This window comes from Caretta caretta, chromosome 2 (genome assembly GCF_965140235.1).
Source record: "Caretta caretta isolate rCarCar2 chromosome 2, rCarCar1.hap1, whole genome shotgun sequence".
Lineage (NCBI taxonomy): Eukaryota > Metazoa > Chordata > Testudines > Cheloniidae > Caretta > Caretta caretta.
In genome coordinates this window covers 2,622,940-2,639,507 of record NC_134207.1, presented here as the reverse complement: position 1 = coordinate 2,639,507, position 16,568 = coordinate 2,622,940, and the positions used below count along the sequence as shown (strand labels likewise).

The 16,568-nt window shown below is 55.1% G+C and overlaps 1 protein-coding gene across 3 annotated transcripts in view; it reads right to left on the bottom strand.

Moving 5' to 3' along the window:
* Nucleotides 1-16,568, bottom strand: part of LOC125630889 (casein kinase II subunit alpha) — a 63,777-nt gene that overhangs the window by 5,837 nt on the left and 41,372 nt on the right. The window contains exons 5-10 of one of the 3 annotated variants that reach the window (XM_048837101.2): nucleotides 16,009-16,110; nucleotides 14,179-14,229; nucleotides 11,595-11,654; nucleotides 4,374-4,457; nucleotides 1,500-1,610; nucleotides 680-781 (exon numbers count right to left, since the gene is read on the bottom strand). In XM_048837101.2, the coding sequence (XP_048693058.1) occupies nucleotides 680-781; nucleotides 1,500-1,610; nucleotides 4,374-4,457; nucleotides 11,595-11,654; nucleotides 14,179-14,229; nucleotides 16,009-16,110 (510 nt within the window). The remainder of the gene's footprint in view (nucleotides 1-679; nucleotides 782-1,499; nucleotides 1,611-4,373; nucleotides 4,458-11,594; nucleotides 11,655-14,178; nucleotides 14,230-16,008; nucleotides 16,111-16,568) is intronic. The other 2 variants (XM_048837102.2, XM_048837103.2) reach the window with 2 other exon arrangements.

Genomic DNA, 16,568 nt, shown 5'->3' with positions numbered 1-16,568 from the left:
GAGAAGTGGGTACACACACGGCCCCTGGCATGCTGGAGGGGAGGGGCTGGGCTGGAGGGAGTCGCTGAAATACACGGGGTATGGGAGGGTGGTACACAGGGAGCTTATGGGGGGGATGGAGGGATTCAACAAGCCCCTGCTACGTGCAAGGAGCTCAGCCCACCGAAGCAACAAAGGGTGTAACCAGGGCTTAATTTGTGCCAGGGCTTGCCAGGGCTGAGCCCTGGCACCTCTGAGCCCCGACACCACTGGGCTTGTGGCTTCATGTATGAAAATAAAACAATTGCTTGAGCCCTGGCCCCCCCTTCATTACAAACGAAGCACCGGGAGCATCCCCTAGTTATCCTCGGGCGACTTGCACACATGAGGCTGCACGCACTGGTTGGATACTGTAGGGCTGCTTGGGCAGGTGGTTATTGCCCTGGTTCTCTGGAGGGCCGGTCTGCTGTCCTCGGATTGCTCCGGAGAACTGGTGGCTGGTCTGTATGGCAGCGGGTCTGCTCTAGGGTTGCTTGCAAGTGCAGGGCTGCTGGAGCAGGTATTTTAGAGAACAGAGCACTGAAGCATTTCTTTAGGCCCCTCTCTCATCCACAGAGTCCGACCTGGTTTGTACAGAAAGACAGCTAGAGGGGAAAGGAGGGACTGTGTGGGCTCCTGCGCCCTGACACCCTCAGCTCACCTGGTCATAGTTATCATGGCCGTGGAAGAAGGGCTCCTTCCGGAAGATCATACTGGCCAACATGCAGCCCAAACTCCACATGTCCAAGCTGTAGTCATACATCTGGAAAAGCCAAGGGGAGAGAGGTGGGAGGCAGCAGCAGCTCCAGGCACTCCCAGCCAGCTACCCCTGGCTCCGGAGAGCGATCATGCCCCGCCCTGCAGCACCACAAACCCCAAGGAGATCAGCCTCTGGCAGAGGACAGGGGCTGTCAGCTTGGCTGACAGCTCCAGTTCCAAGATGCCATTAGCCCAGGGAGCTCAGTCTCTTCTTCACAGGCCTGGGTTTCACCTGCATTTCATGTTCTCTCTTCTACCACCTTCCTTTCTCCTCCCAGAGGAGCCCACCCGGCGGTGTTGCACTCGTTTATATTCATTGCTTCACTTGCCTTCCCCACTCACTCACCCGCTCAGCATGGCCTCATCCTGGCCAGGTCCCCTCCCCTCCATTCATGGTAACCCTTTCACCCCTTGGACAGATTCCAGTTTGGTGCCACAGTCTCTCTTCTCTCTGAGAATCAGCCCCAATCTCTTAACCTGCAACACCCCTTCCTAGGGGAAAGCTGCCCAGCCAGCGCTCAGCCCTGCATGGTGTGTCCGGGGGGACAGAACAGCTGCACTGGACCCTCTGCAGCCCCACCTTCTGCAAGTGTGTGTGTCCACTCCCCACAAGGAGACTCAGAGGAACAGGAGCCCTCTGCTGTACAAAGGGTGCACAATCACTGCAAGGACTGACACGGCCAGCAGCTGGCACTGTTCACCTGCTGGGCTTCTTAACGTACCTGGTAGTCTACCAAGAGCTCCGGTCCCTTGAAATACCTCGAGGCCACGCGAACATTGTACTCCTGCCCAGGATGATAGAACTCAGCCAGCCCCCAGTCTATCAGTCGCAGCTGTAGTGGGAAAGAGACAACGCCATTACCGGGCCAGGCCTTGAGCGTCCTGTACACCCAGCACTCTGCCCTTCCCCAGCGGGATCCCAAGGCCAGGGAGACTCTGGAACTGCAGCAGAAAACCAGAAACTTTGCTTTTTCATCTGCTGTGATAATTGGGCCTACAAATGTACCCGACTTGTGAGTGTACCTGTCAAACCTGTGAGAAAGTTTATGAAGAGTCACAGTAACCTAGAACCACAAATGCTGATGGGAAAAGGCGCAAATGGAGACAAAAACTGAATTAGCACAAACAAAAAGGGCCCCTGGCTATAACTCAAGGACTGTGTTAAGATCATGCCTGGTAACCAGGAGAAGGGTGGGACCCGAAATCAGTGAACAAAATTGGAATGTCAGAAATTAGGCCTAATTGGTGAACAAAATAAGGAGGGGAAGGGAGGGGAAGGGTGGGGTTTTCCACCCATTTCTCCCTTTTGGGGTCCTCAAAAGGAGACTTTTTGGGGAAAAGCTGACCTCTGTGACGCTGACTGCAAGACGAGAGGAGGGGAAAACGAAGCTTCACCATCATGGCTGCTGCCCCCACAGGCTACTGGGACCCCACTCGCCTTCATCCTAACCCAGAGAGATGTCCTGACCAGGCCAGGCCAGGCCACAGGGAAACTGATGACATCACCACCTCCACAGACTCTCGCTAAATCCTGAACACTTCGTCTCCCCCTCTACCCCGACATGTCCTTTTCCTTCCCTGCCTTATTTCTTCTCTTTCCTAGCCCTCTCCTTTTGCCTTCTGTCTAATAAGAGTCTAACCTAGTCAGACAAGACTGAATATTTTGTGACCAGAAGGGCAGCTAAATGCAATGCCCTGAACAGCCCGATGCTGCTACAAAGTTTGTCAAGTCTCGGAGCAGCTGATCAAACCGTATGCTGTGCTTGTGTTTTCCAGCCACGAGGTTGCAAGTCAGAGTCAACATCAGAGACAGAAGCTGCATTTGCTATCTTTGCTGCTCTTTTCATTCCCCTTGCGTGTGTGTTTGTCTTCATTTATCTTTCACGAAATGGGATTGGACTTTAGCAGCAGCAGCTCCAGCCCATCTCTACCGACTTCTCTCTTCCCCAAAAGAACAGTCATTACGATCTTAACACCAGCTAAGAGGCTGTCAGACCAGGGGCATTTTCCTTCTAAAAAATCTCTGTCCAGCTAAAGGGAAAGGGAACAAGGGATATTATTAAAATGAAAGCTTTACACCTAACACCTGACATTTCAAATGCTTCAAATGGTTTTCCTTTTTTTCTGTATCCTTCATGAAAGGTTAAAAAGCACATCAGTGGGGTATTTGCCACGGGACTAAGCAGGCAGCTCTCTGCATACCAAACCCCAAACCTTGTTTAACACTGTTTAGTGTTGGACAGTTTCAGGGTCATGTTACACCTTTGACTCTTTGGGCCTATTTATTCCATCTGAATTAACACAACACATCTGAGGATCTCAAAGCACTTTCTAAATGTGAACAAATTCCTAACAAGCTTCACAAACAGCCCCTTGAAATAAGTCAATATCAGCCCCAGTGGGGAAATAACTTGCCCAAAGCCCTGCAGTAAGTCAGAGGCAGAGCTGGGAAGGTGCTATGGATAAACTGAAGGGAAGCTGACCAGTAACAAAGTGACCCGGAGCAGGTGGCCTCACCTCCCCAGCAGAAGGAAGTGGAAAAGCACGGTCCCTGAGAGGTCGGGTAGAGAGAGAACATTCTTTCCCTGCTAATGATCACAGGAGTTTGCTGGCAATAGGTGGTTTTGCCCTTGACACACACCACTCGAGAATGACCAGCACGGCTCTCTGAGCAACTTCCCTTTGAAGTCCAGGGTTTTTTCCAAGGTCCCAGATGGCAGCTCACTACAAAGGCTCTGGAAGCAATCTAAAGTTACATTTACAAGCCCAAGTTACTCACAAACAGGTGGCAAATAAAACAAAGTTTACTAGATACAGGTGTCGTTTTTATGGGCACCTGTATCCCCAGACAAACAGGGGTGTTGAGGCACAGCTGCACATTCATCACCCCAGGCTGGAGCCTGCTGGAGACTAGCTACATCAAGGGCTGGTCAGTCTCCACCCAGGCAAGACTCCACTCAAACCCACTCGCTGCCTGCATACCACCAGCCCCCGTTTTCCCACTGCTGCCATGTCCCTCACTATAGGAAGTGGGAGCCTGATGTAAAACACGGCGAGAGACTGGAACATAGCACCGGGACAGGGCTGTGAGCACATTAGCTCCAAGGGGGTGGTGTCTCAGAGCAGCACGAACTCAACCGCCTCCTCCAAGGGAAGCAACGGTATGAAAACCACAGCTGAGCAAACTGCCGCTAAGTTTATGATCAGGATAGGCAAGGTGAGTAAATGAGCCTGAGGGAGCACAAAGCAGAAGCATGAGCAAATATGCACACGAGTGTGCAAGAGGAGGACTGTTTGCTCTGCTATTTTCAGGAGGTTTCTTTACTGGGACTTGGAAGCCGAGTTTGGAAAACAAAGCTAATGGTCTCTGCTCACTGCTGCATCAGATACCGTGGGTGGGCCTAGAAAGGTCAGATCAGCAGCCACTTCTTTCCTCATCACACTACATCAAACACACACAACTGAGCTATCCGGTGCTGCTCAGCAGCGTCTCGCTCACCCACCCTAGCGCAGAGGCTGGGAAAGAAAGGTACAATTCAACTGCGGGATTTTTGTGGGCCAGCAGTCAAGCCAGCCTGTGGCAGGCCCCATCTTACCTTTCTGTGCTCATGGTCTATCATGACATTGTGTGGCTTGACATCTCGATGCATGACCCCCATACTGTGACAGTAATCCAGTGCCTGGGAACACAACAACAGAGGAGGTGTCACGTCACTGACTAGCAAATCCCCCTGCATACCTAGACACAGTAAGTGCACAGAGATACCAAGTTTAAGGTTTGGCAGCAGGGAGAGATTCACGGGCTGTGCTGGGAATTAGCCATGCAACCTCAGGAACTTCATGGGCTGAACACCCAGGCAGCAGGAAGAGCCATCACCGTTTCACTGACATGAACCCCGAGATCTGAGCTCCACACGGTCTCCGGGCTCTGTTCAGGAGTAAGCCCTTTTACTGCCCCAGATAAGCCCATAGGATTGATCACCCAACCAATACACTCCCATCTCTTGCTTCCAAAACACAACCATCCTCTCTGCATTCCTGCAGGAGGAAAACAACAGTCCTTTGTTATCGAAGTCATTCAGAGGTGGGCTCTGCCAGGATGCTCTATGAAACATCCCAGTCGCCACAGATGGTATTAAAGACTATAAAGTGGTCTGCACTTTGGCTGCCCCTGCTGCACTGTTGCCAGTTCGGGTTCCCAAGCTGACCCTTTGTGACGATGTGACCCAGCAGGGAGGGGGGAGTGTTGACCTGGGAATGTGCCCTGGGGATGGGAGACCTGAGAGCCTATCACCTGAGCCAGGAGGGGGACGGGGAGGTAACACCTCTGCCCAGGAATGTGAAGACAGGCTGCAGAAGGGAGCCTGCTGGGGGGGTTTAGTTTCAGTTTGGGCCTGGGTGGAGGAACACAGGGAACCCCAGGGCTGGGGTCTAAGCTCCCTGCTCCCCCAGAAGGACTTGACTGAGGGGTCCAGGGTGTACCCACAACCTCTGTTTTGGACTGTGTTCCTGATGTCCAATAAACCTTCTGTTTTACTGGCTGGCTGAGAGTCTCAGTGAATCCCAGGAAGAGGGGTGCAGGGCCTGGACTCCCCCACACTCCGGGACAACTGGTAGCAGCAGTGGGATGTACTGCACCCCGTGAACGGCACTTCCTGCAGTAAGTGACTGGGGAACAGTAAAACGAAGGGGGAATGACGGGGACCGGGCATGCTGAAAAGTCAGAGAGAGACGGTTTCAGGGGGCGGTTAACCCCTGGGAGTGTGTGACCAGAGAGGAGGACTTTTGCAGTAACAGGGTCCCCTGGGGGATCGCAGCGAGCGGTCCCAGGGGCGGAGGAGTCTGCAGCTCGACCCTGGCGAAGAGTCGGTGACCTCAAGAAGGACTGGCACACGAGGGGTTCTCCTTGGAAACGGCAGGGAGATGTACGCTAAACGCCTTAAGAGCGACCTGGTGGAGCAGTGCAGGCAGAGGGGGCTGCGCATCGGGAGGTCCACCAAGGAACAGCTGATTGCCCAGTTGGAGGAGAGGGATCGCTTGGATGACCCGATCCCTGTCCCTGAGGGAAGCCGCCCGGTGGACGCAGCATGGGCCCTGCGGCCTGACCAGGCTGGGAGGGGTCAGACTGCTGTCCAGGACCTCCCGAGACCCTTCCTACCTATGCCTGGGGGAGGGGTTGGGGGAAGCCCAGCGAATACCGAGGGCACCCTGACCCCGGCAGCCAGCAGGGGATCCTCCCGGCGGAGCTCCCCATCACTGGAGCGGATGCGGCTGGAATGGGAGAGGGAGATGAAAATGAGGGAGCTGGAGGATCATGAAAAACAACGTCAACATGAGGAGAAACAATGTCAACATGAGGAGGAGGAGAAGGAGAGGGAACGTCAGGAGAAGGAGAAACAAAGACAGCATGAACTGGAGCTGGCCAGACTGAGGAGCAGTGGGGTCCCGGCTGCGGTGAGTGCGGGGGGACCCAAGACTGCAAGGAGCTTTGATAAGTGCTTCCTGGCCCAGCAGAAGGAGGGGGAGGACATAGATAGCTTCCTGACGGCCTTTGAGAATGCCTGTGAGATGCACAGGGTTGACCCTGCGGACAGGCTCCAGTTCCTCACCCCCTTACTGGACCCCAAGGCTGTGGAGGTGTACAGCCGAATGACAGGGGTGGAGGCAGGGGACTATGAACTGTTCCAACAGGCCCTGCTCCGTGAGTTTGGGCTGACCCCCGAGATGTACCGGAGAAGGTTCCGGAGTCAGCGTAAAACACCTGAGGTCACCTACCTACAACTGGTCAACCGGCTGCAGGGATATGCCCGCAAGTGGACAGCTGAGGCCCAAGCTAAAGAGGACCTGCTTGACCTAATCGTACTGGAGCAACTGTATGAACAGTGCCCTTCCGACCTGAGGCTGTGGTTGGTGGACAAAAAGCTAGAGAACCCCCAGCACGCAGGGCAGACGAGTTTGTGAACAGTCGGTCAGGGGGTAGCCGGGAGGAGTCCCAAAAGGACAGGCCCCCCCGATGCAGAGAGAGAGTCACCATGGGGCCTCCCAGCGGGGAAATAGGGAGAACCCCCTCCAAAGGGGAACGCCTGGCGTCAGGCCCCTCCGACCCGCTCGAGGGGACCAACGTGACCTGAGCTGCTATCACTGTGGCCAGAGAGGCCACGTACGGACCCAGTGCACCGGGCTCAGGGACAAACTGAGAAGACCCAATCTACCCAGGGTTAACTGGGTAGGGACTCAGCTGGACGAGGGGCAGATGACCCAGGCAAGGGGGGCTGCCAGTTTACCACCTGCTCAGGAGGGAAGAGTACCCCAGGCCAGCTCCGCCAGAGGGCTGGAGGCTCTGGACTCAGGGTGCTCGGTTTACAGGGTGGGCGCGGGGCTGTCCCTCCGGAGAGAGTGCCTTGTTCCCCTGGAGGTGGATGGGAGGAAGGTCAATGGATACTGGGATACGGGCGCGGAGGTGACGCTGGCCCGGCCCGAGGTGGTGGTCCCAGATCAGGTGGTGCCCAACACCTACCTGACCCTGACGGGGGTGGGCGGGACCCCATTTAAGGTGCCCGTGGCAAGGGTACACCTGAAATGGGGGGCCAAGGAGGGCCCCAAGGATGTGGGGGTACACCACCATTTGTCCACTGAAGTTTTGATGGGGGGAGACCTAGAGGACTGGCCAAGCAACCCCCAGACTGCCCTGGTTGTGACCCGTAGCCAGAGCCGGCGAGGGGCACTGCACCCTGACCTTGGGGAGGGTACCACACCCGAGGCGCAGGACCCTACCCTGGTGGGGAGGGAGCGCCGAGGGGCACGGCTCAGAGAGGCGGAGGCCTCAGACCTGGCCACTGAGGGGGAACCGGGCCCCATCCCTTCCTCAGCCGCTGAGTTCCAGGCCGAGTTGAGGAAAGATCCCTCTTTGCGGAAGCTCAGGGACCTGGCCGACCTCAGTGTGGGACGGACCATGAGGAGAGGCTGCCAGGAGAGGTTCCTGTGGGAGAAGGGGTTCCTGTACCGAGAATGGGCTCCCCCAGGGGAAGTAGAGTCCTGTGGAATCAGGAGGCAGCTGGTGGTCCCCCAGAAGTATTGCCGCAAGCTCCTGTACCTGGCCCATGACATCCCCCTCGCAGGGCACCAGGGAATCCGGCGCACCCGGCAGAGGTTGCTACAGAACTTTTACTGGCCCGGGGTCTTTACCACGGTCCGGCAGTATTGCCGATCCTGTGACCCCTGTCAGAGGGTGGGGAAGGCCCGGGACAAGGGGAAAGCGGCTTTGAGACCTTTCCCCATCATAGAGGAGCCTTTCCAGAAGGTGGCCATGGACATCGTGGGGCCTCTCAGCAGGACGACCCCGTCGGGGAAGAAATACATTCTGGTGGTGGTAGATTTTGCCACCCGCTACCCCGAGGCAGTGCCCTTAGCTTCCATTGAAGCAGACATCATGGCAGATGCGCTCCTGACCATTTTCAGCCGAGTGGGGTTCCCCAAGGAAGTCTTGACAGACCAAGGCTCCAACTTCATGTTGGCCCTGCTCCGGTGCTTGTGGGAGAAATGTGGGGTCCGGCACGACTGGGCCTCAGCATATCACCCCCAGACCAATGGGCTGGTGGAGAGGTTCAATGGGACGCTAAAGATGATGCTGAAAACTTTTATGAACCAGCACCCGCAGGATTGGGACAAGTACTTACCTCACCTGCTGTTCGTGTACAGGGAGGTACCCCAGGAGTCTACTGGATTTTCGCCTTTCGAACTGTTATATGGAAGGAGGGTGAGGGGCCCCCTGGACCTGATGAGAGACGAGTGGGAGGGGAAGGCCACTCCCGATGGAGAGTCAGTGGTGGAGTATGTCCTGATCTTCCGAGAGAGACTGGCTGAACTCATGGGCCTGGCCATGGAGAATCTGGCCAGAGCCCAGAGGAAGCAGAAGGTCTGGTATGACCGCACGGCGTGGGACCGTGCCACCGGGGATCAGGTGATGGTTCTCATCCCCGTGAGAAAGAACAAACTACAGGCCGCCTGGGAGGGCCCTTTCAAGGTCGTCAAGCAGCTCAATGAGGTAAACTATGTGGTGGAGCTGTTGAACCGGGCGCACCACCGCTGGGTGTACCATGTGAATATGATGAAGCCATATTATGCCAGGGGGAATGTGGTGTTGGCCGTGTGTGGACAGTAGAAGGAGCAGGGAGATGACCCTTTAGTAGATCTATTCCCTGGGACCAGAGCTGGTGCCCCCCTGGAAACAATTCCCCTCTCGGATCAGCTAACCCCTGCCCAGCAAGCTGAGGTCAGGGGGGTGCTGCATCCCTACCGACAGCTGTTTTCCAACCAGCCTGGACGCACTAATCTGACTGTCCAACAGGTGCTGACAGGGTCGCACCCGCCGATAAGATGCTCCCCCTTCCGAGTCACAGGGAAGACTGCTCAGGACCTGGAAAGAGAGGTCCAGGACATGCTGGCTTTGGGGGTGATCCAGACATCACTCAGCCCTTGGGCCTCGCCGGTGGTGCTGGTCCCCAAAAAGGATGGGTCAGTCTGGTTCTGTATGGACTATCGGAAGCTCAATGCCATCACTGTATCTGATGCCTACCCCATGCCCAGGCTGGACGAGCTCCTAGACAAGCTGGGGGGAGCTTGGTACCTTACCACCATGGACCTTACAAAGGGCTACTGGCAAGTGCCGCTGGATGCAGATGCCCGGCTGAAATCGGCCTTTATCACCCCTCTGGGGCTCTAGGAGTTCCTGACCCTGCCTTTCGGCCTCAAGGGAGCGCCGGCCACCTTCCAGCGCCTGGTGGACCAGCTACTGAGGGGGATGGAGAGTTTTGCCGTTGCGTATATTGATGACATCTGTGTCTTTAGCCACACCTGGGAGGACCACGTGTCCCAGGTTAGACAAGTGCTGGACCGACTCCAGGGGGCTGGGCTGACTGTAAAAGCGGAGAAGGGCAAGGTGGGGATGGCTGAAGTATCTTACCTGGGCCATCGGGTGGGGAGCGGCCGCCTAAAGCCGGAACCAGCCAAGGTGGAGGTGATCAGAGACTGGCCCGCTCCCCACACCAAAAAGCAGGTCCAAGCCTTTATTGGGATGGCAGGATACTACCGAAGATTTGTGCCCCACTTTAGCGCCATCGCCACCCCCATCACTGAGCTATGCAAGAAGGGGAAGCCAGACAAGGTGGTCTGGACCGAGCAGTGCCAGGAGACTTTCCGGGCGCTGATGGAGGCTCTGGTCAGTGGCCCAGTTCTGGCAAACCCAGACTTTGACAAGCCCTTTGTGGTGTTCACCGACGCCTCAGACACGGGACTGGGGGCGGTGTTAATGCAGGAGAATGAAAAGGGGGAGAGACACCCCATCGTGTACCTGAGCAAGAAGTTGCTACCCCGGGAGCAACACTACGCAGCCATCGAGAAGGAGTGCCTGGCCATGGTGTGGGCCCTCAAGAAACTAGAGCCCTATCTCTTCAGGCGACACTTCACCGTCTACACCGACCACTCTCCCCTGACCTGGCTGCACCAGATGAAAGGAGCCAACGCCAAGCTCCTGAGATGGAGCCTGCTCCTGCAGGATTACGACATGGACGTGGTCCACGTGTAGGGAAGTGCCAACCTGATAGCGGATGCGCTGTCCCGGAGAGGGGGCCCCAAACTTCCCCAGGTCACTGGTCACAGTGACCCCGCTCAGTTCAGTCTCGAAGGGGGGAGAGATGTGACGATGTGACGCAGCAGGGAGGGGGGAGTGTTGACCTGGGAATGTGCCCTGGGGATGGGAGACCTGAGAGCCTATCACCTGAGCCAGGAGGGGGACGGGGAGGTAACACCTCTGCCCAGGAATGTGAAGACAGGCTGCAGAAGGGAGCCTGCTGGGGGGGTTTAGTTTCAGTTTGGGCCTGGGTGGAGGAACACAGGGAACCCCAGGGCTGGGGTCTAAGCTCCCTGCTCCCCCAGAAGGACTTGACTGAGGGGTCCAGGGTATACCCACAAGCTCTGTTTTGGACTGTGTTCCTGTTGTCCAATAAACCTTCTGTTTTACTGGCTGGCTGAGAGTCTCAGTGAATCCCAGGAAGAGGGGTGCAGGGCCTGGACTCCCCCACACTCCGGGACACCCTTGGCCCAGGGGTTAGTGCTCTGCAGCACCGTGCAAAACTCCCAGGTTCAATTCTCAGTCCCAGACTCTCACTGGCCCAGCCCAGTGCCGAGGGTGAGACCTAGGTTTCATTTCTCTCTTGCTTCTCAAGCCCACGCATTCAGATATCCCTTCACAGGGGCCTCCTGTGACCAAGGAGCTGCGCAACGGGATTCCAGCCAGTCAATGGCGGCAATGCGGGACCAGGTGACACCTAGATAAAGCGCTGACACCCCCACTTCACGCTGGCCAGTCAGCTTAGAAAACCCCATGCAAGCCCCACGCTGGCTGCTTGCATCTAACACCAACCCTGATACTGGGCCTGAAGCGGGGAAGGAGGATGGATGGCTTATCAGGGTCACAGGACCTCAACGAGTCAGTGACTTTGGGACCTCCACATCCTGAGACATAGTCCCACTCACCAGCAAACTCTACAGCCTGCTTTATCTGCCCGGGCTGGGATTTACCCGTGAGCGCCTTGTGTTGCTGCTCAAGAAGCCATCATGTGTGGCTAGCAGGCACCAGCTAAGTGGCTGCTGTTCCCTGCCTTTGCATTCTGACTACAGGGAGGAGACGTAGCACCTCACCCCAGATCACTTCCGATTTCGAGCACCCCCCATCACCTTAGGAAGTTAGGGTGCGTCCCCAGGAAGACAGGCGAGGTCCCTGCCCTGCTGCAGGAGTTCCTCTGTCTCGGGGCACTCACCTTTAGGATTTCATACATGTAGAATCGAATGTCGAAGTCAGATAGTGTCTGATACAATTGCTGCAAGCAAGGAATGGGAGAGCAGTTACTGAAACGCCCCCACGCTTGTGCACAGCATCTTGTCGTCTCCTGTAAGAGCTCTGGGGCAGTGACATGCACGTCTATTGGCATGACAGCACCACTGCACACCACGTAGCAAGTCAGGGGCTCGCTAGCCCCCTGCACAACCGCAGGAATTGCACACACAGAGGAGAACTTTCGTGCCCAGACCTCAGGCCCTGAAACTCCAGGCCTGGCCAACCAACTGGGAATGCTCCTGGATGGGGCCCAGGGAGAGAAGCAATCTCGAAGGACTGGGTCCAGACTCAGGCCATTCTGGGCTCTTAAGATGGTAACCCTCACCCTGGTACGTCTCTAGTGCACAGCCCACAGGGCCTGCTTCGTGCCCCAACTGTTACAACCAGGAACGATCAATACCAGGGATCTCAAACTCAAATCAACACAAGGGCCACATGAGGACTAGTACATTGGCCTGAGGGCCTCATCACTGAAACCTTTTCATACAACGATACAAAAGTATAGTCAAAAATGAAAACAATGAAGAGTAATATAGTGTGCTATTAAAAGTCAATGTATTATCTTTTTAAAAACTGTAATGCGAAGAGGGGTTTTAATAAAATATAAACACCTGTAACTATTCCTTATGCGGTCAGTAACACAGATGATGATCCACACTAACAGTCTATCAACATCGCTGTAATGGCAGGAACTTTTAAAAGTAACTATCCATACAAAATACACTGCCACTTTTAACAAACATTCTTCCTAACTACGCACAGCAAAGAATCATACATGCTGAACTTCATACCTCAGACTGCTTGTCTAGTCCATGAGGCCCCGCCCCTGCCCCGCTTCTTCCAACTCCTTCCCCAAAGTCCCCGCCCCAACTCCGTCCCCTCCCTGCCCCTATTCCAACCCCTTCCCCAAATCCCGGCCCCAGCCCCGCCTCTTCTCTGCCTCCTCCCCAAGTGTGCTGCGTCCCTGCTCCTCCCCACCTCCTGAAAAGTCCTAAACAATGCCAAACAGCTGTTTGGCTGCAGGAAATGCTGGGAAGTAGGCAGAGGGGTGCACTCGGGGGGTTGGGTTGGGGGGGAGCTTGGCTGCCAGTGGAGTCGGCCCATATGGCGGGCCGAAGGAAATAACTCTGCAGGCCGCATGCAGCCCACATGTTTGAGACCCCTCATCAATACCAACAGAAGAGGAACTGAACCCACAAACTGGTCAACCTCATATTCCATGGATGCCTTCATCCGCACTCCACTACTCCCAGATCGTGAAATGGAGGTAGAGCAGATGGCCCAAGATGCTCCTGTCCTAGGCCTAGGAACAGGGAAAACTTGGTCCTACTAGATCCTGGCACTGAGGATGGAGTGAGAACATCAGTTCTCAAACTGCCCTGCACCGTGACACCCTTCTGACAACAAAAATTACTACACGACCCCAGGAGGGGGGACCAAAGCCCGTGGGGGATGGGGGGCAAAGCTGAAGCCCAAGGGCTTCTGCCTTGGGTGGGAAGCATGTAACCTTAGCCCTGGGCAGTGGGGCTCAAGCTTCGGCTTCAGCCCTGGGCAGTGGGGCTTGGGCCCTGGACCCCAGCAAGTCTAACGTCAGCCTTGGCAACCCCATTAAAATGGGGTCGTGACCCACTTTGGCGTCCCGACTCACAGTTTGAGAACCCCTGAGGTAGAAGAACCAGGATGGAAAAAGAATGCACGACAGTGCTGAAACAACCCACAGAGGGCAGATGGCACCTGTCTGAGACAAGTCAGAGATGAGCCCCTTGGCACACAGGAAAGAGAGGGGGTCTGACTGTAACATCAAGGAGACACTGGGGTTAAAGGACACTTCCCACTGAAAATAACACCAATGGGGACAGAGAGGGGCCTAACCACTACGTCACTCTCACAACACATACTAATAATAGAATCATAGACGATTATGACTGGAAGAGACCTCAGGTGGTCATCTAGTCCCACCCTCTGGTCAGACACACTTGTTTTTCCATTGTGAACCCGTTGGAGGCCTTGTCCCCGGGTCCGAATAAAATAATGCTCATTTGGCCAACTGCATTAGGTGCCTGTCAGCTTCCTCAAAGCATCACATACAGGCCCCTGCCAGAGACAGGACACAGGGCAGAGGTAGGCTACCCCTCTGAACAGTGTAACAGAGCTGGAGGGATACCAGCAAGATCAATCCAGTGCAGCAATTCCTATCCCATGCATCAAGCTCCTGGGTTCCTCCCCCAGATTTTAAGCCCCTTCAGTCAACAGCAAGAGCACATCCCTGAGGGGGTCGGTGATGACTCCAGGTCACAGAGTCAGCATTTCTCAACCCACCTGCACTGAAGGGTGACAGTAACCATTTCTGTGGCCTTGTTGGGCTCGGAAGCAGAGGCCCGCTCGAGGCCTTCCCCTCCCCTGCATGAGGCAATGAGGGGCTGGGCACAGAAGTTATGTACTGGGCAGGAATCCGAGCATGACCTGATATTACAGGGAACATCTGCAAGTGGCTGGAGGTCACTTACCTTGAAGTCTGTGTTGTTGACATGTTCAAAGACCAGGGCAGGCGTGCGAGACTGTGAGGCAGCACCAGCCATTCCAAGGCAGAGAAAGAAAAGAAAGTGGTTTAGTCCTGCACACAGACAACAGAGCCAGCCAGGGGTTTAGCAAGGCAGATACAAGAAGCAGGTCTCTTGCCCTGTTTAGGGCCCAGAGCCCTTCACTAGCCACAGTGTGCTCCCATCTCAGTAGTGCTCTCCCTCTCAAAGGGTCCTGAGGAGCTTCACACGCAGCGTTACACTGCACACAGCTACACTAGAGAACTGGACTGGAAAGCCACCTGCGCCAGGATCATCTCCAGTTGTGTGTCTAGTGCCCAGCGTTAAGGTATTCCACACACCATAACACAAAAACGCACATGCACACATAGATATTAATCACTTCACCAGCCAATGAAATGCAGCCACCTCTGGGGTGAGATGCAGCAAGTACTTAACAGCAATACTACAAAGCAGTTTAGGGCAGGCATGAAGGAAAACGCTGCATCCAACTGAGGTCTGATTTATCCCAGCGGTGCCCACCAGCACTGCTGCGGTCAGTGTACAGCTCTGCTCCGAGACGCCACCTGGTGGCTCCCAGCTTTGCCCTCTTTTGGCAGCTTCCAGATCCTGCATGCTCAGCTTTCACATGAAAAAACAACTGTTTGGTTGCCAGAAGCACACATTTCCCTTTGACTCTCCAACGCCAGCCAGACTCATCCTGTTTCCCACATCACCACTGGGACTAAGGCGCCTGCAGCAGGAACCGAGCTGGCAAGTCTGCTGTTGATGCACAGGGCAGAATGGAACCCTGCTCACTCCCAGAGTTGCCCTGGCTCGGTGGGGACGGGAGGAGTAAATGCTCCTTTGGCCAGTACCAGAGGCAGGTGTGACAGACAAAGGAGGCTGCCATGGGGCATAAGAAGTGAACAGTTATTCTATTGTCACTTTTCTGATCGTAACCTCACTTTAAGCCCAGCCAGTGCTTCCAACATGAACCCCTCTTTGCAAGGGGTCAGCAAGAGCATGCCATGCTACAAAGATCACATCTGTTCCCTTATTGTAACGTGCTACATTAAAGGTGTCAGTCCAGGAGCAAGTGTCCAGTTCAAGACAACCAGCCCGTCTATAAAACAATCCAGAGCCAGAGCCTGAATAGTCCTGTTTCTCCACCATTCCCAGCGAAGCCGTCAGCTCAGCCCATGCCAAGCGTGGGAAGTGCCACCTAAAGCACAGACAGAAGCATTGGGGTGCAGTATCCTGTAGCCTCACTTGTCCATTAACAAACTAGAAGGGCTCCTAAGGGGGCACCTTCAAAATCAGCTTGTTATTGACCTGCAGGTTAGTGGGCAAGGCAGAGTCGCCCACCAGAGACCCACAAAATGGGACAAGAGAGCAGATGCTCCAAAGGGGAAACATCTCAGCTAATATAAGGTGACCTGGGGATACTCACTCCCCCCCGGACACAAAACCTCCTTTACCTGGGTGCTAGAGGGCTGCACACAGGCCCCGCCTGTTACCCCCAAGGCTCCTGAAACAGCCAGAGGGATCACTGCAGCAGTGGAAGAGTCTTCCCCCACCACCCATGACTAGAGGGCTGAACATATGGCCCTGACAGCTCTCCCTGCCCATAACTCCCTGTATGGGAGGCATGCTGCTGCCACAAGGCCAAGAAACATGTTCCAGCTCAGCCACAAGTCACTGGGCTTGATGTAGGAATCACTGGGTGAAACCATGGCCGGCATTAGTCACTGCAGACTAGGCCACTAGGATTCCTTCTCATCTTCAACCCCTTCCCTTCCAGCCCACGCTCCTTACCACGGGGTCTTTGACTATATCTAGCAGACTGATAATATTGGGGCCTCCTCGGAGATTCTCCAGGATCTTAATCTCACGCTTGATTTTCTTCTTTTTTACTGGCTACAAAAGAGAAAATAAGAGGGTTACCACCAGACAGACCTCACTGGACCTGTTTGCCACAATGACTTGGGCAGACAGCAGGGAAAACCTACATGGAGGATATGGGCTGAAGACAGCAGACCCCATCTAGTCTCTGAAGTGCTTTTCAGTCTGCACTCCTCCCCACGGAGAAGGGAGCTGCCGTAACACGTTGTGTGTGGTGTGGAGCCATTGGAACAATGAGCTGCAATCAGGTTTCATCGTCCTGGGAGTGAGGACACAGTTACTGTTTCTCCTCTGGGCGGTGGGTAGCTGCACTGGTCTCAGCTTGTGGATTTAGTGCTGGATTGGCAGGGCTGCTGTGACGTACTGAGATGGCAACTGAGGAGCCTCAATGCTCACCCACCACAGCATTCATGAACTCCACACACAGCACCACTGAGATGCAGCCATCTCGGGGGAGGGGAGCAGACGTTTCG